The sequence below is a fragment of the Notamacropus eugenii genome, chromosome 7 (genome assembly GCF_028372415.1).
Source record: "Notamacropus eugenii isolate mMacEug1 chromosome 7, mMacEug1.pri_v2, whole genome shotgun sequence".
Lineage (NCBI taxonomy): Eukaryota > Metazoa > Chordata > Mammalia > Diprotodontia > Macropodidae > Notamacropus > Notamacropus eugenii.
This window is the reverse complement of record NC_092878.1, coordinates 56,414,845-56,439,248: the sequence shown is the minus strand read 5'-3', so window position 1 is coordinate 56,439,248 and position 24,404 is coordinate 56,414,845. Positions and strand designations below refer to the sequence as shown.

Genomic DNA, 24,404 nt, shown 5'->3' with positions numbered 1-24,404 from the left:
AATTCATCATGCTTATAAGCAAGTTACTAGTGCTCCCAACTGGATTAACAGGACCACTATTAAGACAGCTGCCATCACACAGATACATTCCTTGCATGTAACATTATTATCCTCAAAGAAAGAAAAGAACCAACAACTATAATTCTAGTAAAAAGCAAGTTTATTACATTTTGAAAATAATTTATTTGATTGATGCAGTCTACCTGGTCTGCTTTATTCCTAAAAACAGTGACCAGGAAAGTAAGGCATTCATTTGCTTGCAAAAGCCATAATCTGTTCCTGGTGTGGAAAAAAATAAAAAGAAGCTCTTAAGTGACACTTCTACAACCCTGCAGGAGCTAAAGATAACACACTGTGTTGAAACCAAACCTATGATGTAACATCATAAGGAAATTGGATCAAAAGGCTAGTGTGAATTCTTTTCCCAGTTCATCCTTCTACGTCTTATTTATCCAGAGATGTACTTAAGGACCAGAGGGACACAAAGGCTTTCCAGCCAATTCAGCCTTGGCTATAGGTCATAAAGAGCTTTATACAACGGCTTTTACCTCTCCTAAGCAGTAGCTAGGTAGCAAAATGGAGAGAAGAAAGCTTGAGTTCAAGTGGGGTCATGGATACTTCCTAGCTGTGTGATCTTAGGCAAATCACTTAACCTGGGTTCACCTCAGTTTCCTTATCTGTAAAATGGGAATAAAAACAGCACCTGCCTCTCAGAGTCAATGTGAGGATTAAATAAGATAATATTTGTATTTTTCAACTCTTAAAGCACTCTACAAATAATACCTGATATTATTATTTTTCTCTAAGGTTTAGCTGATCTTTTGTTTGGCCTAATCCATAAGACTGAGCAGAAGAAATGGGCACATTTTATCTCTTCTAATTCACTCCTGCTAACAACACAGCATTCTTACCCAACACAATGAGAAAATGGGTCCAGGTCAGTTAAATAGACTCTGGTGAGTGAAGCACTCTAGCTCCAGCCTTCTAGGTCAGCCCAAATCCTCAGAGAATTAGAGCTCTGTGTGGGGGCAGTGACACTTACTTTGAGTGGAGGAACAGCATTTGTTGCCTGCAAGCCCCATGTCCTTAGCAGCACCAGAGGAGACAGAGTGGTGGAGTAAAGCCTCTTTAACAAGTCTGTGGCAGCAATAAGAGGGACATTGTGCCACTGTCTCTCTGTTTCATATTCTGTAAGGTGGCTCAAGGAACCTAAAGGAAAAAGGAATGGCTGGAATACTTGCACACCAATGGGCTTATCTTACTCTGCTCTTACTTGATATGCCAGAGGAGACCACACTGAATCCTTACCTAGATCTTTCCCATTAAATGCTGCTATACTGAGGTGGTGGACCAAACTGGAAATATCCCCAAATCCCATGTTGACCCCCTGCCCTGCCAGGGGATGAATTCTGTGTGCTGCATCCCTAGAGAGAAAGCAGAAAGCAAGTTTAGTCTCTCATTCAGCAAGAGAGAAAACTTCCACTCCATTCTTTCTATCCTTACCCAATGAGTGCTACTCGGGGTCGGACGTACTCAACAGCATGCCCCATCCCAAGTGGAAACTGTGCTCGGCTTTCTGGTTCCACTTTAGCAACACTTGGGGGCAGTTGTCGGGCTGAGGATTTGGTGGGCTGCAGAAGTGTGAAAGCATACTGCAGAAGGGATCCAGCAGAGTCGATGAAGTCTGTGTGACTGGCATCACTCCACTGAACGGCAGCAAAGAAGCAAAATAAACACCGATTGAAATTTTGTCAATGAGTATCAGGGAATTAAAATTGAGATCTCTAGGCAAAGGGGCCAAGGCAACCTAATAAAGGCCCAAACTGGTCCCTTATCCCAAATACCACACTTGGAAGATAAGACAATGAAATGATCCTACACCTAGTGTAAGAATAACTCTTCTGAAAGAATAAGCAAGGTGCCCTAGAGGTCGTCTTGAAATCTATTCCAACATCTTTCTGCTTCTATTACATGGTACTTCACTGTAAACTGGCTCAAATTCATTAGTGGGATAAGTTTGGAACCTCAGAGGCCAGAAATAACCTGCCTTTTCATGGCTGTCACATGCTATCCAATGCCCCTACCCATATATGGTCTGGAAGAAAATGGGCAGTCAGGGTAACCCCCTTAAGATACACTCAAATGATTTAGCTTTGGGGACTCAGGTACCCAGATAACTATAGTAATGGTCAAAACTGTTGTAAGATTAGGAGGGAAGCAGAAAACTGGGAAAGAATTTTGCAACTAGTGTCTGTAATAAAGGCCTCATTTCTAAAATATATAGAGAACTGAGTCAAATGTACAAGAATACAAGTCATTCCTCAATTGATAAATGGTCAAAGGAGACAGCATGGTTTGGTGGGAAGGCCCTGCAACTTGGAGTCAGAGAAGATGGGTTCAAATTCCATCACTACTATTTGTTGCTTGTGTGACCCTGGGCATGTCATTCTCTAGGCCTTAGCTTACTTTTGGGGCAGCTAGGTGGTGCAGTGGATACAGCACCAGTGCAGGAGTCAGGAGGACCTGAGTTCAAATCTCACCTCAAACACCTGACACTCACTAGCTGTGTGACCTTGGGCAAGTCACTTAACCCCAATTGCCTCATCCTGGGTAATCTCCAGTCATTCTGATGAATATCTGGTCACTGGATTCAGATGGCTCTGGAGGAAAAGTGAGGCTGGTGACCTGCACAGCCCTCCCTCACTCAAAACAAAGTCAAGTGCAAGTCATGTCATTATTTCCCTGATGGCATGATCTTCTTCGGCAACAAAGGAACACACACAAATGGTCAAAGGATATGAACAGGCAGTTTTCAGAGGAAGAAATTAAAGCTATCTATAGCCATATGAAAAAATGCTCTAAATCACTACTGATTGGAGAGAAGCAAATCAAAACAGCTCTGAGGTACCACATCACACCTATCAGATTGGCTAACATGACAAAACAGGAAGATGATAAATGTTGGAGAAGATGTGGGAAAGTTAGAACACTAGTTCATTGTTGGTGGAGCTGTGAGCTGATCCAACCATTCTGAAGAGCAATTTGGAACTATGCCCAAAGGGCTACAAAAATATGCATACCCTTTGACCCAGCAATATCGCTTCTAGGACTGTTATCCCCAAGAGATCATAAAAATGGGAAAGGGTCCCACATGTACAAAAATATTTATAGCAGCACTTTGTGGTGGCCAAAAGCTGGAAATCAAGGGGATGCTCATCAACTGGGGAATGACTAAATAAATTGTGATATATGAATGTAATGGAATACTACTGTGCTATAAGAAATGATGAACAGGAAGATTTCAGAGAGGCCTAGAAAGACTTATATGACTTGATGCTGAGTAAAAGGAGCAGAACCAGGAGAACTTTGTACACAGCAACAACCATAGCGTGCAAGGAATTTTTCTGGTAGACTTAGTCCTTCATTGCAACGCAAGGACTTAAATAATTTCCAATGGTCTCTTAAGGTAAAATGCCTTCCACATCCAGAGAAAGAACTATAGAATTGGACTGCAGAATAAAGCAGATCATTTTCTTTTGTATTATGTTTTGGTTTGTTTTATGATTTCTCCCATTCATTTTAATTCTTCCATACAACATGACTAAGGTGAAAATGTATTTAATAGGAATGTATGTGTAGAACCTATATAAAACTTATGTCATCTCAGGGAGGGAGTGGGGAAGTAGAGAGGATGGGGGGAGGAAGGGAAAAAAATCTAAGATATATGGAAGTAATTGAGAACACTGAAAACAAATAAAATAATAAAAAAAAGAAGATATAGCCTTAAATGAGAATAGGCTAGTGCTGAATTCTTTTCAGATTAAACCATCTTAATCCAATACACCAGAACCACTCAACTGATGCAAATCAGCAACTAGGGAAGTTGCCTTGAATTTCCATTTCTGCTTCTCCATCAAGTGCAGACAGAAAACATCCAAGCTGAAAGGGTCTTTGGAGATTATCTGGTCCAATTAACAACCTATTCTACAGATTAAAAGACTGAAGCCCTGAGGAGAAATGAAGTAATTTATCCAAGGTCACAGCCCAAGGAGATTGCAAAGTCATTATTAGAACCCAAAGCATCTTGAGTTTCACAAATAAACAGAGGTTCCCTACATCAGCATACACAGAAATGGAGAACTATAGATCTCCCTTTTCTCATGAACAAAATCTATCTTATTACCAGGTATCACTATAACCAAATCAAAGTCAAAAATCAAAAAGTCAGTACTCACAAAGGCAGAATTAATAGCATCTAGAAAATTCTCCTCCTCCATGCTGACCAGTTCTGCTGCATGCTCATGGGATGTGGACCACACCAAGGAGCTCAAAGTGTCTGAGAGCTGATTCAAAATACAACAAGACTTAACATAAAAGATTAGAAACAGATTGATCAGTCAATTCCTGGGGATGTTCAAGCACAAGTTGGGAAGTCAAAGAAAAATACAGACAGAAAAAGTGAAAAAAGTGTTATCTCTCACTCATTTCCTGAAGTTTCAGAAAAAGGCTAAAGACAGGTGTAAGGCAAAGGGGAGCTGCAACAAAGTCAGAAGGAGGCAAAATTTTGAAAAATACTAAAGAAATGGGGACTCTTACCGGCAGTAAGGCAATGGGCCCAGAAGGAAGAAATCTTTGCCATGCTACATTGTTGTCAGTGGGCTGTCATAGAAAATAAAAAGACCATATAAGAAGGAGTTGTAATACTGCTCATGTTCAAGCAGTTCCCATATAGCAGCTCAGAAACTTTACCTCACTTAAGTGCAAAGTAGCCACCACAGCTGACTGATCGTAGGGCCAACCTACATTCTGGATTCCAGCAGCACGTCGCACCCCTGAGTTTTGACCATCTGCACCAATCTGCATGAGAACAAGAGCCAACTGAATACTTTTCAAGAGTGTTTGGGCTGATCCTGTGTCACTCATAATCCAAGAGTTCCAGCAAAGGGTTTATTTAATACAAAAAACACCCCCCTCCTAGTGCCCCAGGTTCCCCAATGTAAATGTCATATTGGACTTCTCCCTCTCTTCCCCTACACCTAATCATCTGCCAATTTCTATCATCACTCCTATATATGGCCCCTTCTCTTCTCTGATGCTGCCACCACGCAGGGGCAGGCATTCACTACCCCATTCCTGGACTACTGCAATGACCTGCTGGTTGGTCTCCCTGCCTCAAAAATCTCCCCATTCCAATCCATCTTCCAATGGGCTATCAAAATGATCTTCCTAAAGATCACGTCCAATTACATCACCTTCCCATTCAATCAACTCCGCAGACTCCCCATCACCTCCAGGATCAGTTAAAAAGTCCTTTGTTTGGCTTTTCAAACCTTCCTACCTTTCCAAGTCCTGTGCTCCCTCTACTTCTGTGCTGAGCAGGGAAAGCACAAGCTTCCCAGCCTTCTAACATTTCCTCTTCAGTTCTAATCCTTGGCAACCCAATTTAATCCACAGTAAGCAGCTTAGAACCAAAACCACAGGATAAGGTATGGACAAGTATAAATCCTAGAGAAAAACAAAGCTTTAATTACCAACAATTTGGTCTGGAGCTGGCGGCCATCAGCTAAAGTAACTTGAACCCACGGACTGGTTTCTGCATTGTAGAATGGACCAGGCCAGGTATAGCTGATTACTTTGCTTCTGTAGACAATCTCCACCTGATCTGAGAGAGAAAAAAAAAAGAAATAAAAATCACCAAGAGAGCAGCATCTCCACAAACATTTTAAGCATTTCTGCTGAGTATACAAAGACTAAAATTAAAGAGACCCTGCCCTTGAGGGGCTTACATTTGGCAAGGGAAACCGATAACATACACACAGACAAATAAATTCAAGGTAATTTGAGGAGAAAAACAACATTCACAACCATCTGAGTGATTGTGAAGATTTGTGAAGGAAAGCAGAAAAAAAACCATAATTAAAAAAAAGTAATATCCTAAGACATCAGAATCATGATATCTAACTCTTAGCTGTAAGCAGGAAAAGATGGAATGAGGTGACAGACATCAATAACATTACAGGGCTTGCTGATAAGGTTTTTAGAAAAGAATATCATATGGATTAACAACTGACCCCATAAAGGTTATGGCCATGAAATAGAATCATTGTTGGATGATTTAATTCAGAGGTAACAGAAAACAACATAGGGAATATTTTGAGTTGTGAAGGTACTGAATCAAACTACCAATGGATATAAAGATGATGAAAAAGAAAATCTGGATTCATGTTTTTTTTTAAAAACCTATTAAGATTTTTTATTTTTTTTTTATTTAAGTTTTTAACATTCATTTCCACAAAATTTTGAGTTCCAAATTTTCTCCCCATCTCTCCTCTCCCCCAGCCCCAAAACGCCTTGCATTCTGATTGCCTCTTCCACAAATGTTCCCTCCCTATTAACACTCCTCCCTTCCATCATCCCCATCTTCTCTCGTCCTGTAGGGCAAGATAAACTTCTATACCCCATTACCTGTATTTCTTATTTCCCACTTGTATGCAAAAATGATTCTCAACCTTTGTTCCTAAAACTTTGAGCTCCAATTTCTCTTCCTTCCTCCCTTCCCACCCATCCCCACTGAGAAGGCAAGCAATTCAATGTAGGCTATATATGTGTAGTTTTGCAAATGACTTCCATAATAGTCATGTTGTGTAAGACTAACTACATTTGCCTCCATCCTATCCTGCCCCCTATTTCTTCTATTCTCTTTTGACCTTGTTCCTCCCCAAGAGTGTTTACTTCTAATTGCTCCCTCCTCCCATTTGCCCTCCCTTCCATCATCCTCTCCACCCTGCTTATCCCCTTCTCCCCTACTTTCTTGTAGTGTAAGATAGATTTTCATACCAAATTGAGTGTGCATGTTATTCCTTCCTTGAGCCAAATGTGATGAAAGTAAGCTTCACTTTTCCCCTCTCACCTCCCCGCTTTTCCCTTCTATTGAGAAGCTTTTTCTTGCCTCTTCTATGAGAGACAATTTGCCTAATTTCATTTCTCCCTTTCTCCTCCCAATACATTCCTCTCTCGCCCCTTAATTTTATTTTTTTAGATACGATCGCTTCCTGTTCAACTCACCCTGTGCTGTCTGTGTGTGTGTGTGTGTGTGTGTGTGTGTGTTTACTTGCTTGCGTGTGTATAATCCCTCCAACTACCCAGATACTGAGAAAAGTTTCAAGAGTTCTAAATATTATCTTTCCATGAAGGAATATAAACAGTTCAACTTCAGTAAGTCCTTTGTGATTTCTCTTTCCTATTTCATGCTTCTCTTGACTCTTGTGTTTGAAAGTCAAATTCTCTTTTCAACTCTGTTCTTTTCATCAAGAATGTTTGAAACTCCTCTATATCACTGAATGACCATTTTTTCCCGTAAAGTATTTTACTCACTTTTGCTGGGTAGGTGATTCTTAGCTTTAATCCCAGTTCCTTTGACTTCTGGAATATAATATTCCATGCCCTTTGATCCCTTAATGTAGATGCTGCTAGATCTTGTGTTATCCTGACTGTATTTCTACAACATTAGAACTGCTTCTTTCTAGCTGCTTGCAATACTTTCTCCTAGACCTGGGAACTCTGGAATTTGGCTACAATAATTCCTAGGAGTTTCTCTTTTTGGATCTCTTTCAGGAGGTGATCAATGGATTCTTTCAATATTTATTTTGCCCTCTGGTTCTAGAATATCAGGGCAGTTTTCCTTGATAATTTCATGAGAGATGACGTCTAGGCTCTTTTTGTCATCATGGCTTTCAGGTAGTCCCATAGTTTTTAAATTGCCTCTCCTGGATCTATTTTCCAGGTCAGTTGGTTTTCCAATGAGATATTTCACATTGTCTTCTATTTTTCAATTCTTTTGGTTTTGTTTTGTGATTTCTTGGTTTCTCATAAAGTCATTAGCTTCCATCTGTTCCATTCTAATTTTTAAAGAACTATTTTCTTCAGTGAGCTTTTGAACCTCCTTTTCCATTTGGTTAATTCTGCTTTTTAAAGCATTCTTCTCATTGGCTTTTTGGATCTCTTTTTCCAATTGAGTTAGCCTGTTTTTAAAGGTGTTTTTTTCTTCAGCATCTTTTTGGGTCTTCTTTAGCAAGCTGTTGACTTGCTTTTCATGATTTTCTTGCATTGCTCTCATTTCTCTTCCCAATTTTTCCTCCACTTCTCTTACTTGACTTTCAAAGTCCTTTTTGAGCTTTTCCATGACCTGGGACCACTGCACATTTATTTCAGAGGTTTTGGATACAGAAGCCTTGACTTTTATGTCTTCCCCTGATGGTAAACATTGTTCTTCCTTATCTGAAAGGATGGGAAAGAATACCTGTTCACTGGGAAAGTAACCTTCTATAGTCTTATTTTTTTCCCCTTTTTTGGGCATTTTCCCAACCAGTTACTTGACTTTTGAGTCCTTCGTCAAGACTGGGGAATATTCTGGGGACCTGTAAGTTCTCAGTTCCTCCAGGGTGGCACAATCAAGGGCCTGTGCAGTGGTCTGAGAGCTACCAAAGCTTTTCTGCCCAGAATCTGCGAGTAGTAGAATTCCCTCTCCACAACTGCCTCAGTTCCGCCACACCCCAGGACTGTGATCAGGGCTGAGGTTCAGCTTCTCAATTCCTCCAGGGCCTTAAGATGAGTGCTCTAACAATCGAACAATGGATGCTGGCTGCTGCCTTCTGTGGCCACATCCAGCCACCAATGCTGCTGCTGCTGCCACCGCTTGTCAAGAAGGTAAAAAAGCCCTCTCACTGACCTTTGATGCCTGTGGGTTGAGGGATCTGTGAATGTCTGCTGCTGGGGAATTGGTCCCAAGGCCTGCTCCAGTCCTGCCAGCCTACCCTGGTCCTGCTAGCCTGCCCACACAGCCAAGGTTGGGCTGGGCTCCATGTCCTGAGCGACAGACCTTTTCCATCAGCCTTCCAGGTCACCCTGGGCTGGAAATCTCCTCCACTCCATCATTCTGTGGCTTCTGCTGCTCTAGAATTTGTTGAGAGTCTTTCTTTACAGGTATTTTATGGGCTGTGGGGGAAGAGCTAGAGTTAGAGTATGTGTGTCTTTCTACTCTGCCATCTTGATCTCCCATTAAGATTTTTTTAAAAGACAGTTCATTAGGTGTATTGCAGTAAGCTGGAAATTAAGATAATACAGCCCCAAAAGAGTATCCAGTGACACTATACAGCTTTGGGGTAGATGAGGAGGCTAAAACAGGGAACTGAGGAGCAGAAGTGCGGCAAAGGCCTTACTCTGACAATCTCATCCAAAACAACCACTGCTATGCTTAGTTTTCAGAGGGATCACACACATTCTATACGTAAATACTCATAGACTAGTGGTGTTAGGAAAACCCCAAGCGAGATCATTACATCAAACTTGAATAGAAATGAAGGCCACTAAACCACACATAAAGGATTCCTACAGAGCACATATTAACTAGAAAACAACACAGTTTCTATGTGTATATAATAATGTTTTATATATACATGTATATGTCTATAGGCATGCATATGTACATGGTACTAACTCTCTGGTTATCCAAGCAGTGTGAGTAGCTGCGTTCCTGTCCAACAACTACTTTGAAGGAGATAGGAGTCCAGGGGGTCAAGTATGGTACAGCAGGTATGACCTGGACAGGAAGGAGGTCATCATTCAACTGAGAGGGGATGTCCAGTCCTTGGTGGGGTTTGGGCAGTGGGGCCTGGGTCCTTGGGATCTGAGTGGCTATGAGATGCACAGAATGTCCTTAGCGGACACCCCACAGTTTGGCTGAGCCCTTGGCCTATCTACTGGGATCACAAATACCCAAAGTCTAGGTAACACACAAGACAAACCAGAGATATTAATATAAGAAGGCAAATAGGACCTCCAAAGCATCAACAAGATTGCTGGGAACCATGAAAATACTGCAGGTTCTGAAAGGGTACGCCTTACTCAGTATCAATGAACAAAGGTAAAATGGATGGGGGATATGTAGATATAAAGACATCATAAATAAATATACTACAAACCATGAACCATTTGGACAGAGAAAAGGGAATGGACGAATTCAGAAGAGACCAATCTGGATACAGCAGGAAATCTTCCACCAACATACACATAAAGATGTACGTACAGCAGATGTAAGCAAGGTGAAGTAATGGGTGGTAAATACAAAAGCATGGCACCACCCCATAAGATCAACATCAGGAACACTGAGGCACAAAGCAAGTTAAGGCTGGCAGCAAAGCTAAGGGTTTTGAGTTGTTGTTTTAGCTAACTAGAGAAAAGAGGATCAGACTAGAGAAAGGACAGCTGCTGCTGGGAGATACAGTGAAGAACTGTACAGAACTGTACTCTTATTTTGCAAATCTTTTGTTCTGCAAATGAAAATAACCTTTTGGAGAAGATAAGAATGGCTAGTAAGGCTCTGACACTCCACATATGAAGGGAGAAATAAGAAAGCACTTAGCTGCCCTAGATGTGTCCAAGTCTTCAAATCCAGTAGAAGTATATCCAAGGGTACTGACTGAAAGAACTGGCATATGGGGTCACTGAATCATTGTCAGTGATATGCAAAAGATCACATAAAATGGAAAGGCTGGAGAACCAAAGAACAGCAAATATTTTATGGATTTTCCAAACTGGAGAGAGAATGCAGCCTACAAATGCTAAGCCAGAAAGCCTAACTTTCATTTCTGACAAAATCCTAGGATGCATTATTAAAGGAATGTTCAGTAGACATCTAGAAAAAGTGATCAGTAAGAAGGATGGTGATCCTGGAAAAGTCATTCAACTTCTCTGAACCCCAGTTTCCTCATCTATAAACAGGCATAATAAGAACGCCTTCCTCAAAAGGTTATTGCAAGCATCAAATGAGGTAATAGTCCTCAGAATGACTCGCCATCATTAAGTTAATTAGTTAACATTAAATTCATTAATTATTATTAATGTATTATTAATACCATTAATACTTAATAACATTAAATTATTCAGAAAAATGAACCAGAATTCTCATGAGAATGCCATAGATCTATTTTACTTCAATTTTAGCAAAATATCTGGCAGTGCTATTCTTGTAGATGAGATGGAGAGATATGGACTAGACAGCACAGGTCAAGCAGATTCAAAAACTGGTTGAATAGCTGGCCCTGAAGAGCACTGGTTCCATCTCAAATGCCTCAGAGATCTGTCCTTGGCCCTTTTGTTTTTTAATATCTTTATTGATAACTTGGATGCAGGCACAGATGGCATGCTTATCAAAGCTTCAGATCATACAAAGTTAGGTATGACAGTTGAGTCAAGAAGCACTTGTTAAGTACTCACAATATACCAGGCATGTTGCCAAGCTCTGGGTATATAAAAAAGGGCAAAAACAGTCCCTGCTCTCAAGGAACTTGATTCTAATGAGGCAGACAGCTGTAAATAACTATATAAGAGACAGATAGATAGACAGACAGACAGATATATAAACAGATAGGCAGAAAGACAGTCTCCCACCAACAACCATATCTTAGACATCTCAAACTGGATGACTCACTGCTATCTCAGGGATCTTAGGGGTGGGATTGGAGGTGAATATTCTGATGGAAGCCAAAGCAGCTATGCATCAGGCAGAAGAGCATTCTAGGCCTAGAGGTGAGTCAAGGCAAATGCAAAGAACTGGGAAATGGGGAATCTGTTCTGTGTAAGGAACAGCAAGAAGGGTTCATGTAGCCAGACTGAAGAGTACCTGGAAGAAAGTATAAGAATGAAAAGGAAAAAAACCAGGTTGTGAAGGGCTTTAAAATGAAGACTTCATTTTTAGTCCTGGAAATGATAAGAAGCCAATGGAGTTAGGAAAAAATCACTTTGGCAGCAAACGGGGGCAGCAAAATCACTTTGGAGTGGGGAGAAGCACAAGGCTGGGAGACCAAGTTGAAGGTTGAAATGACAAGACTAATAAGACAACATAAGGTGTTTTCTCCTATTCCCATCAACTCTCAAGCATCTCAAAATACATGCAACAGATAAAGCAAATTCATTGGTCTCCAAGCTCTAAGACACCAAGATTCTTAATGGGGTAAAAAAACTCTGATCAATCAAGAGCAGAGAAAGCTACTTGCTAACACCTCCCTCTCCTTTCTCTGCCACCACCACATTCTGGCAGGGCTGCACGAGCCCACAACCTCTGCAGGGAAAACCAAAAGGCAGAAACTCACTCTAGACAGACCAACAGTGTGGTCAGACTCTGTGCTGCCACAGAGTGCGGCTAAGAAGTTAAAGTAGAGAGGGAATACATGCCAGTTATCAGCATGTGCAGCTATGCTGCACCTGATCACACTAAAGATAGGAATCTAGCATCCATAGTGGCAGATCTTTCCAAGCTGTCACTTGTGGGCAGAGAAGGAAGCCGACAAGGGGAACTGTCCAATGTGGGAGAGGGCTGAGATGACTATAGGGTCCAGTCCTAAGAGAAGCTGAAAGAGGAGGAGTCAGAAAGTGAGCAAGGGAGAAATATAAGGAAAAGAGACTGCAATTGTCAATGATCTCAGTAAGCAGAAAACTCAGTTAAAGTCCTTGAGCATGAGCAGATAACCCGCCAAGGAAGTCATGAATGACAGAAAGGAATAAGGCATCCAGATCAGTTAAATGAATTCAGAAATTTATGGATAAATATTGCAATCAAAGGAAAATGAATCAACACCTGATGTGCAGAGGACCCTGTGGATTCCCAAGAGAGCATGGAATAAGATGTTCCTGAATAGTTTTTAAAAAAAAATAAAAAGAATTGTGAAAGCAGAATTTATGGTCTTCGAGACAGAACTAATTTGCAGACTAGAAAAATATGAATCCATGATAGCATATATCACCAAAAAAGTAAAAGAAACAATAACTGAGTGAGAATGCAAATGACCAGAAGGTGACTGCCAGACTGCAGGCAGATGAGGAGAGCCTATACAAGGGTGGTGGCTGTGAGAGTGGAACAAAGGGGACATAGAAAAGAGATGCGGTGAAGATAAGATCTGACCACAGATTGAATACAAAGAAGGAGGAGTCCAAGACGAAGCCCAGGTTGTGAGCCTGGTGACTAGAAGGATGGTAGTATCCTCCACAGTAACAGGAAAGTTGAGGAGACAAGAGGGTTGGGAAGAAAGATAATAAGGTCTGCTTTAGACAAGCTGAGTTTGAGATAGCTCTGAGACACTCAACTGGAGATAGCCAAAAAGTAATATTTACTAACAGGAAATTCTTTTCCACAAAGTATCAAGGCAGTAACAGACAGTTCACCTTTCAACAGACATAAGAAAGCATTAAAGAAGCTAGTTCCTTACCAGGGATGGCATCTAACTGTTTGGTGAGAGCAGACATAATGACATTATTCTCCACTATATATCCCATATCATCTAACTCATCTTTATCAAATATTATTAGAGCTTCTGAGCAGGCATCCCAAACCTAGAAAGGTAAACAGAAAACGTTTATCAAAAGACAAATTTATAGAAAAAATGACAATAAAAATTAAGTTTTGCCTTCTAAGCAGAAAATACTAAATCTAGTTCTTACCTCAGTTCCATAAATCTTATCCCCACACACTATCTCTCAAAAGTACTTCCTTAGTCAGGAAATATGTAATGATGTGGGAATTCCCCTTGAAATGCTAACCTTTGTGAGAGCACCTAAACCACTGAAAACAGTGCTAGACTTGGAGTAGGGAATCTAGCACTTTCTAGCTATGTAAGCACTGGCAAAACACATGATCTCTAAGTCTCAGTTTCCTATAGGATCCTATCACGTAGTACCTGCATGTTTGTTGTGAAGATCTAATGAAATAATGCACGCAAAGCATTTTGCAAACCTGAAAGCACTGACTGTTATTAACAGAATTATAATAAATAGCTGTTGCTGTTAAGTCATTTTACAGTCGTAGTCAACTCTTCATGACCCCATTTGAGGTTTCTTGACAAAGATACTGGAATGGTTTCCTATTCCCTTCTCCAGCTCATTTTACAGAGAGAGGAAACTGAGGCAAACAGGGATAAGTGACCTGTCCACAGTCACACAGCTAATAAATGTCTGAGGCCAGCTTTGAACTTAGACAGATGAGTCTTCCTGATTCATCCCAGTACTCTATCCACTGCACCACCTAGCCACCCAATTAAAAGCTAACATTAATAGAATGTAGGAAGGAAACAAAACTAATTCATATTCTGTTTGTTCTTCAATATACTAACACCATGAAAGACATATAGCCAGCTCACAGAGGCACCTGCATCCGCCGAAAGGGTTTGTATCTCATGTTGCAGATGTGATCCCAGGCACCAAAACCTAGAAAAGAAAGGAGGATGTGAAGAACAGAAACACTCAATCAATGTCCAGGTCCCATTCTCTTTCTAGTCTGCCCCTTTCCCTTCCTATTACCCACAGACATTTGTTGCCCTTTTTCTTCTATCCTTTCTTGATCTGACAACTAGATGGAATGTTTTTTAATCAGTGTCCCTCACATACTTCCAACATAAACACAAAAGCAATCTTTGAGGAGCTAGGCTACCTACCCTGCTGGTTTCAGAATACAAGACATTTTTTAAAAATGCAATTTATGGAATAAACAAGAATGCTGAAGAAGGAAAAAAACTCAATTTGTTCACCTTTCTTCCCCATCTCCTTAAAACTATAAACCATCTGGGAAAAGACCATTTCGTTTGTGCTCCATAGCATAGTGCCTGGCTAGCACAGTAGGGGTTGAATAAATGTTTATTAATTGACTGATTCCTTTGAGGCATGAGGTATATAATCTGCTAATTAATTTCATGTGTGTGAATTAGCTTTACATTTCAGAGTCTGAACAAAACGTAATTTTTTATCCATTTGTTTTTTCTCACTATTTTGCTAGGCCAACATCTTCTGAGTATTCACCAGTATTACTGAGGAAGCCTCTAATGTTTCAAGATTTCATCCCAAAATAGGAGAGTCTGGAGTAAATCGCCTTCTCCAAGGAATCTCCCCTTCATTTGGATCCCTCATAAGCCACCTTCTACAATGACAAACACCTTTATCAAGAAAATATCTTTCTTTTTATGCCCTGCTTGATGTTAATAATGAAGATTCTCTGTTCAACAAACTCCAAAGAACCAATGTTACATATGACCCAAAGGTCATCAGAAACAATCAAGGACAGAGGTGGGCTATAGCACATTTCTAGTGATATACAATAAATGACATAAGGTACATTATTCCAGAAATGCATGATGAGAAAAATAACTGGGCCAGTTGTGTAATGAGAGGGCGGGATAATAAATGGATTCCCAGATGTTATACTGGTAACCATAAAATGTAAAAAAGATTTATTAGAAGGTCTCAAGAACACTGGATAAAACATCTATAGAAGAACAGGAGAATCACTGGACTACTTATGTTGTGCAGTGAAGGTAGGAAGGCCCACTAGTGAGATCAAAGCCACTGAAGTAGAAAGTTATACATACACAATATACTTAGATCCTTATCTACGTGCGTGCACGCGCACGCACACATACACACGCACATACACACACACACACACACACACACACACACACCCCAAATATGTGTGACCTCTCAGTCCACACAAAGGAACTGTGAAACAGGGAGATGAATTAGGATTTTGCTAATGACACTGACACCATAATTATTTCATAATCTTTTAGTACTACCCATTCAGAACAAGTTAAAGAAGCAATAAAATTTCTGATGATCTCAACTAAGTGTCAGGGCCCTACAAGTTTGAGTTCACCACAATGCCAGAGCACTAAAAGTATCTTGTACTCACTGTTCAGGAGAGTCACTGAGCCAGGGGTGATGGAGCTGACTCTGTTGCTGTAAGTTTCTGGCAACTTCTCAAAAACTTTGTTTGGACCTGCTTCTAGTAACAGGATTTTCTTGTCACGAAAGTGAACATTGTGTCCTGAAAAAATGTCAACATTTTATTTCATGTAGGAAGATTAAGAATACTTTCCCTCAGGACTAGACAAAAGTCACAATTGATTTCTATGCAGAAGTCATTCATGATGTAATGATGTACAAAAGTAATACCACTTATTCCAGTAACAGCATGTACATTTCAACCATCTGAACCACCCAGGCCACAACTGTAATGAACCTTCCAAGTCAGCAAATTCCTTTTTTTTCCCTGTCTTCAAAGAAAACAACAGGAAATTCAATCTAGCATTGAAAAAGAAAGAAAAAAGGAAAACTATTGAGACATAAGATACTATCAGTCCTCAGAATCATTACCACCTTTTATATTTAAGAATCTGATAAATAGGAAATATTCAGTATTTGACCACCAGGGACTGATTCAAGGATCAGATATAGAGCAAATGAGAGTTGTAATCTGAGAAAAGGAGAGAGAACAAAACAAGACTGTAGGTGATCAAGCTATGTGAAATATTAAGGAAAAACGCAAACTTGTTAACCCTAGAGTTTACGAAGTCATAATGTAGAGTAAGAAATGAATGCATTATCTGTATGTAAAAATCTTTACGTAAACAGCTTTACTTTGTAAAAGGAAAAACACTTTTAAGAACTAGTTTGCAAAAGGAATTATCTTCCCACAATTCCCCTCTTATCTGAAGAAGAAAACCCAAACTAAGATTAAAATGCCAAAGTGCTAAATATAAGATACCTAACGTCAAACATCAAAACGTTAGCACTGACATTTTACTTAAAGTCTGAAATTCTTTCAAAAGTTTATAAAACCAGGATTTTTTTTAAAAAGCACTTTAATATTAACAAGGCATTGTAGCTAAAGAGCTTTGGAGTCAGAAAGACCCTAATTCAAATTCTGCCTTTGACTCTTACTAGCTGTGTAACCCTGAGTAACTCTCTAAGATTACAATCCAGAAGTTATATATGTGGGGGTGGTTTTCAAGTTAGGAGCTATCCACAATGATGAAATCACAAATCTAACCCAAAAAACCCCAACACAACTACTAATAGGGAATTTTCCATTCCACTGGCAAATAAATACACCAGAGTGCTGAGAGGAATTTCTTTGAATGTTTCCATAGCTTTCATTTGTCTATGTGCAAATTATTCAGAAGGATAACGGAAGACGTGTTTCAGAGTAAAAGCAATCACTGTCACAAACATTTCCCAAACTGTACTTGAAACAATGTGATTAGGAGTTCCATTAGAAAATTTCAACACTGTATTTCTCTAAAATACTAAAGTATGAAATTATTTTTCATTTTTGTATATTAAGCACCTTGCATATAGTACACACTAAAATAGTGTACCAAAATGTATACTAGGTACAAGTATGATGAATGTAACAATATACTTATTATGTAGGGCAATTTCCTCTACAAAAAGCAGTATTTTTAGTACTTTGTTCCAAAATTTCCCCAATACTTCTTTATCTCAAGGATAATTTCATACGTCACATGCCCAAGTACTCTACATCTAAATTCACAGGGAAAAACCCTGCAACATACAAACATAACAGCTACACTTACATGTTTACTATCCTTTTTATAAATGTTATATCATTTGATCTTCACAACAACCTTGGGAGGTAGTCTATAATAATCTCATTCTACACTGGAGGAAACCGAGACAAGCAGAGGTTAAGTAAATTGCCCAGGATCACACATCTAGTGTCTGAATTTGACCTTGCATCTTCTGGCCTCCAAGGCCAGCATATACTAGACCTCAGGATCATCCTCAACTCTTCATTCCCATTGGCCTCACAATAGCCAGCACTTGAATCTCCACTCAAGTCTCACCCTATTTCAATCCATAGTCCTTACAGCAGACTAAGTGATTTGCATAATCTAATCAGCCCATTCAAATACAGGTACATACCCACTCAATTAACTCCCTCTCAATTAGGCTCCCTCTTAATTTCCTAGAGGATCAGATTTAAACTAGTCTGGCATTTATAGCTCTTCACAACTCAGCCCCAGTTTCCTTCCACATCACTCCCCAGCAGGAACTCTATGATTAAGTCAGAGTGAACTCTTTGCTGTTTCTCAGTCACAACATTTCATGTTCCATCTCCCTCAATGTTCTTGATATTGTCTGTCCCCCACCCCTCAACCCCATGACTGCCTCGATTTTCCTTCTCAACTCCACCTCTTAGAATCCCTGACTTCCTTCAAGACTCAGCTCAAATGGGGGGGGGGGGGGGGGGTGGAGCTAAGATGGTAGAGTAGAAGGATGGACCTGTAGAAGCTCCCCCCTCCATAGTCCATAAAATACCTGTAAAAAATGACACCAAACAAATTCTAGAGCAGCAGAAGCCACGAAAAGACAGAGTGAAAGAGATTTCCAGCCTAAGACAGCATGGAAGGCTAACAAGAGAGGTCTATCGCACTGGGCTTGGAGTGGAGCACAGCCCAGCCTTGGCTGCGCCTCACGGCAGGGACAGGACCAGAGCAGGCTTCAGGGTGCCACCACCAGCAGCAGTTCCCAGACCGCTCAACCCACAAACATCCAAGACAGCTTCAAAGGTAAGTGAGAAAGCTCTTTAACCTGGGTGAGAAAGGAGGAGGGTCTGGTCCTGGCCCCGGGAGGCTGTAGGCACTGGTGCACTACATCCATTTTTGGAGCCCTCAGCTTAAAGACCCTGGTGGAACTGAGCAGCTGATCTGCATCTCAGCCCTCAGTGGTGGTCTGGGGGTGAGGGGGAGCACTGGCTGGTGGAGCTGGTAGAGGCTCTGGACAGGGAATCCTACTAGCAGATCCTGAGCAGAAAAGAGTGCTTGTGGGTTGCTCCCAGACCAGAGCACAGGCCAAGAGAGGAGTGAACTACTCTCCCTTGACTGTGCCACCCTGAAGGAACTGAGAACTTACAGGTGCCCAAAGTATACTCTCCTCTTGACAAAGGACTCAAAAGTTGAGTGACTGGCGGGGAAAATGCCCAGAAAAGGGGAAAAAAATAAGACTATAGAAGGTTACTTTCTTGGTGAACAGGTATTCTCTCCCATCCTTTCAAATGAAGAAGAACAATGTATACCATCAGAGAAAAGACCTAAAAGTCAAGGCTTCTGCATCCAAAACCTGCAAAATAAATATGTAATGGTCTCAGGCCATAGAAAAGCTCAAAAAGAATTTTGAAAATCAAGTAAGAGAGGTGGAGGAAAAATTGGGAAGAGAAATGAGAGCAATGCAAGAAAATCACGAAAAGCGAGCCAACAGCTTGCTAAAGGAGACTCAAAAAAAATGCTGAAGAAAATAACACCTTTAAATATAGGCTAACTCATTTGGGAAAAGAGGTCCAAAAGGCCAATGAGAAGAATGTTTTCAAAAGCAGAATTAGCCAAATGGAAAAGGAGGTCCAAAAGCTCACTGAAGAAAATAGTTCTTTAAAAATTAGAATGGAACAGATGGAAGCTAATGACTTTATGAGAAACCAAGAAATCACAAAACAAAACCAAAAGAATGAAAAAATGGAAGATAATGTGAAATATCTCATTGGAAAACCAACTGACCTGGAAAATAGATCCAGGAGAGGCAATTTAAAAACTATGGGACTACCTGAAAGCCATGATGACAAAAAGAGCCTAGACGTCATCTCTCATGAAATTATCAAGGAAAACTGCCCTGAGATTCTAGAACCAGAGGGCAAAATAAATATTGAAAGAATCCACTGATCACCTCCTGAAAGAGATCCAAAAAAGAGAAACTTCTTGGAATTTTGTAGCCAAATTCCAGAGTTCCTAGGTCAAGGAGAAAATATTACAAGCAGTTAGAAAGAAACAATTCAAGTACTGTAGAAATACAATCAGGATAACACAAGATCTAGCAGATTCTATATTAAGGGATCGAAGGGCTTGGAATATGATATTCCAGAAGTCAAAGAAACTAGGATTAAAACCAAGAATCACCTACCCAACAAAATTGAGTATAATACTTCAGGGGAAAAAATGGTCATTCAATGAAATAGAGGACTTTCAAGCATTCTTGATGAAAAGACCAGAGCTGAATACAAAATCTGACTTTCAAACACAAGAATAAAGAGAAGCATGAAAAGGTAAACAGGAAAGCGAAATCATAAGGGATTTGCTAAAGTTGAACTGTTTACATTCCTACATGGAAAGATAACATTTTTAACTCTTGAAACTTTTCTCAGCATTTGGGTAGTTGGAGGGGTTATACACATATATGTAGATAGAGAGCACAAGGTGAGTTGAATAGTAAGGGATGATACCTAAAAAAATAAAATTAAAGGGTGAGAGAGGATAAGGGGCTAAGTGGGGTGAAGGGATGATAGAAGAGAGGGCAAATGGGAGGAGGGAGTAATTAGAAGTGAACACTTTTGGGGAGGGACAAGGTCAAAAAGAGAGAACAGAATAAATGGGGGGGCACAATAGGATGGAGGGAAATAGTTATTCTTACAAACAAGACTATTAAGGAAGACTTTTGCAAAACTACACATATCGAATTGCAGAAATTCTCAGTGGGGATCAGTGCGGAGGGAAGTAGGGAAAGAAGTTGCAAATCAAAGTTTTAGGAACTAATGTTGAGAATTGTTTTTGTATGTAACTGGGAAATAAGAAATACAGGTAATGGGGTAAAGAAATCTATCTTGCCCTACATGAGAGATGGGGATAAGGGAAAGGAGGGGTGTGACAGAAGGAAGGGCAGTTTGGGGGAAAGGGTAATCAGAATGCATGGTGTTTTGGGGGAGGGGGAGGGGAGAGATGAGGAGAAAATTTGGAACTCAAAATTTTGTGGAAATGAATGTTGAAAACTAAAAATAAATAAACATTAAAAAATTGAAAAAAAAAAAAGACAGTTCAAGTGTCACTGCCTACAGGACTCCTTTCCAGTGCCCCCATTTACTAATCCCTTCCTCTCTAAAGTTACTTTCCATCTACTCTGTATGTACCTTGTAAATACCTTTTATGTAGAAGTTGTCTCCCCTGTTAGAGTGTAAGCTCCTTGAAGGCAGGCAATGTGTTTCTTCATAACCCCAGGGTTTGTTGATTGGTTGAGTGATTAGATGCATAATGTATGTTTGTTAAACTTACTGTATGTTATTATTACAGAGGAATGTGAAATTAATTAGGGGAATGTAAAATACATATATACCACAGAGATTAGTGTCACAGAAATGTAGAGATAAAGAAAAAGAGTAACAAAGATCACTGAGTTAGAGCTGGAAGAGATCATGGAAGTCATTTTTCCTAACCTCATTTTACAGATAAGGAAAATGAGGCCCAGTGACTTGCTCAAGAGGTCCAGTGACTTGCACAGGTAGCCAAGTGGCAAGGTCATTATTCAAAACCAGGTATTCTCAAGCTCTGCCTCACAGGATCATAGGATTTAAAGCTGAAGACTACCTTGGAGATTATCTAAACCTTTCATTTCAGAAATAGGCTCAGAAAAGAGCCTTCTTTCCCAAGTTTCCCAAAATCACAATAACATAAGTAGTAAAACTGAAATTTAAACTTAGATCTTTTGAATAAGGTCCTTTGCCCATAAATTCAGGATTCTTCCTATTATATCAAACCAAAGAATCACGCTAAAAACTGTAATTAAATTGGAAGATGAAATGATCTAGAAGAATTATGAGACTCTTAACAGACAGGAAATATTCATTTGAGTAAGATCAAAGTGGGAAGGGTTAGGAGGAAAATAAAGTGTCAACATATTCATGAAGGGCCATTTTGCATAACTTAAAAAATGGTGGAAAGGTAGAGAAGATAAAGTTCAGATCTGTAATATATGTTATCTTCCAGAGGAAATCAGAGTTATGGAATAAATATTCAAATACTGTTTAGATAGTAATGAAGCCTACGAGACACATTTTTTTTTAAGTGACTGTGTTTTTTTAGGAAAAGTGCAAGTAAACCACCACCTATCCCACCCATCATCTTTCAAGGATCACATGATACCCAGTCAGCATCGCCAAACAGTGTGGTAGAGTAGAAGAAGCATTAGATTTGGAGCTAAAAATCCTTTCTTCAAATCACTGCTCTGCTACTTACCACCTGGGCAGTAAGTGTGGGCAATCTCCTTCCCCTCTCTGGAATTCAGAAGTTCCCTTATTGGTAAAATGAAGAGGTTAGACTAGAAAACCTCCAAGGTTCTTTTCAAATCTAAATGTGATCCTATAAGCCACAAGCTCAAAAGAGCTGTTTTCACTATTTCAGTGGGATGTGACATTTCTTGCAAACTCTACTGGCAACATTCTCCAATTTTACTACTATTGGAAGCCACAGGGGATTTGAACTTGTTTCCTGGAAACTTGATATTAACTGAGTCAGAGTAAGGGGCTAAAGCATTTTTATTTTTGATGGTAAAACAGTATTAACAGTAATGTTACTGAAACATTTACCAGCTCACTCTTAAACAAATCAATACATATTAAGCACCTACTCTATGCCAGGTAGTATAAAGAGTGTAGAGAAGGAAACACCTCAAGCTCATTGGAAGTTACATTCTTTAACACGCTCTTGGTGGAAGCTTTTTAATTCCAGTTAATTGTAATTTACAGGGTCCTTGGATAAGAGCTGAAGCGGAACTTAAAAGACTATCTACAGCAGAGGTATCCCTCAGGATACTGTCCTGGGCCCGTTTTCACCTCCTACTGTACTATTTCATATGATGATCTTATCTGCTCCTATAGACTTAATTGCCATTTCGATACTAATGATTCTCAAATCTACCTTTCCTGCCCTAGTTTCTCTGCTGACCTCCAATCTCCCGGGCTCCAACTGCCTTTCAGACATCTCAAACTGGATGTCCAGCTGACATCTTAAATTCATTACATCCAGTACAGAACTCATTACCTATTCCCCTAAATCCTCCCCACCTCCCACTTTCTCTATTAATGTAGAATGCCACACCATCCTCCCAGTCCCACAGGCTCCCAACCTAGGAGTCATCTAGACTCTCACCACCATCACCCCCTCAAATCTGTTGCTGAGCCCTGTCCACTTTACCTTTGAAACATTTCTCAAATACACTCCCTTCTCTCTTCTGACACCACCACCATTCTGGTGCAGGCCCTGATGAGCTCACACCTGGATTACTGCAATAGCCTGCTGATGGATCTGCCTGCCTTAAGTTTCTTCCCGCTTCAACCGACTCTCCATTCTCTACAGTGATTTTCCTAAAGTGTGGGACTGATTGTCACTACTCAATCAGCTCCAGTGACAATACTGCCTCCAGGATCAAAGACAAATCGCAGTTTGGCTTTCAAACTGCCTAGCCTCCTCCAACCTTTCCAGTGTTCTTACACCTCATTCTCCAACATGTACTCTTCGACCCAATGAAACTGGCCTCCTAGTTGTTCCAAGAGAATCTGGGAGTTTTCTCTGGCTGTCCCCCATACCTGGAATGTCTCCCTTCTTCCTCTACTTATTTCCCTGACTTCCTTTAAGTCTCAACCAAAATCCCATCTTTTACAGGAAGTCTACCCCAACCACTCTTCATCCTAATGCCTTCCCTCTATTATTTCCAATTTATCCTACATATAAGCTTGCTTTATACGTATGTTTGCCTGGGGTCTCCCTCATTAGATCATAAGCTCCTGGAGGGCAGATTTTTTTTGCCTTTTTGTATCCCCAGCACTTAGTACGTAGGAGGGTCTTAATAAATATTTATTGATTGATTGGCTGATTGGAAACAGATATAATGGCACTGTGGAAAGTCTGCTGGATTTTAACTCGGAAGTCCTGGTTCAAACCCCAACCCTGCCACTTAGCTGTATGTCTGACAGAGAACAAGTTCTGGGTCTTTGGGTCCTCAGGCATAAAATGAGATCTGACCCAAAGATAACCTCGGCTCTGTTCCAGCTCTAAATAACGATGACTGTTTGACTCTGGAAAAGCACTCCCAGGGAAGGCGCGATGTTCCTCCGCAGCGCTCGCTGGAGGGCAAGGGATGCGTCGGGGAGCGTGGGCTCGCCTCTCGGAGCCACGTTCTCCTCATTTACAAAATGAGGAAGAGGAAGAAGACCGGGATTCTGAGGCGACGGCGACACCTGGGAAGCTGGGCTGGAGTGCTGAGTCTCAATTTCCCAATTTGTAAAACGCAGATGATAACGATGGCTGGGTTCGTGGCGAGCCTCAAACGGGATGAGGTACGGGGGGGTGGGGTGGGGGAATGCTTCAAAAACAATTCCTGGCTGAGCCCCCCAAAGGAATTTACTACGGGACCCCCGCCCAGGGCTGCCCTTGCCCCCACCCCGGGCGTCTCTTACCCAAGGCACAGGCCATAGCAGACCCGATCATGCCCCCGCCGGCCACCACCACATCGTACACGGCCTGGTCCAGCCCTCCCGAGCCGCTCAACCACCTCAGCCTGGGCAGCCGCGGGCCTCCCAAGGTTGCTCCAGGGACAACCAGAGACCGGGTCAAGCGGGCGCAGGCCGCCATGGCCGAGAGCGTGGGGCCACGCCCCTTCCGCCGTCCCAGAATGCTCCCGTGGCGCCACCCCGATCGCTAAACTATCAACATCCGCCGGAAACAGAAGAGAGAAGAGGGGGA

The 24,404-nt window shown here is 40.8% G+C and overlaps 1 protein-coding gene across 1 annotated transcript; it reads right to left on the bottom strand.

Annotated features, from left to right (window-relative positions):
- Positions 1-142: 142 nt before the first annotated feature.
- Positions 143-24,388, bottom strand: COQ6 (coenzyme Q6, monooxygenase). The gene is made up of 12 exons (XM_072624886.1): positions 24,119-24,388; positions 15,734-15,868; positions 14,198-14,256; positions 13,263-13,386; positions 5,532-5,662; positions 4,750-4,857; positions 4,597-4,659; positions 4,236-4,343; positions 1,504-1,706; positions 1,309-1,424; positions 1,043-1,209; positions 143-279 (listed from the first exon to the last, which is right to left on the bottom strand). Exons 1-12 carry the CDS (start codon positions 24,291-24,293, stop codon positions 250-252), a joined length of 1,419 nt encoding a protein of 472 aa, XP_072480987.1. The 5' UTR covers positions 24,294-24,388; the 3' UTR covers positions 143-249.
- Between the last annotated feature and the right edge of the window lie 16 nt (positions 24,389-24,404).

Bases quoted from the DNA above. Each gene is read 5' to 3' on its own strand.
- COQ6 (XM_072624886.1), bottom strand. From the start codon at position 24,293: ATGGCGGCCTGCGCCCGCTTGACCCGGTCTCTGGTTGTCCCTGGAGCA. The intron at 15,869-24,118 runs GTAAGAGACGCC...ACATTTTTTCAG, and splicing joins TGCTATGGCCTGTGCCTTGG to GACACAATGTTCACTTTCGT. The intron at 4,660-4,749 runs GTAAAGTTTCTG...TTTCTATGACAG, and splicing joins CTACTTTGCACTTAAGTGAG to CCCACTGACAACAATGTAGC.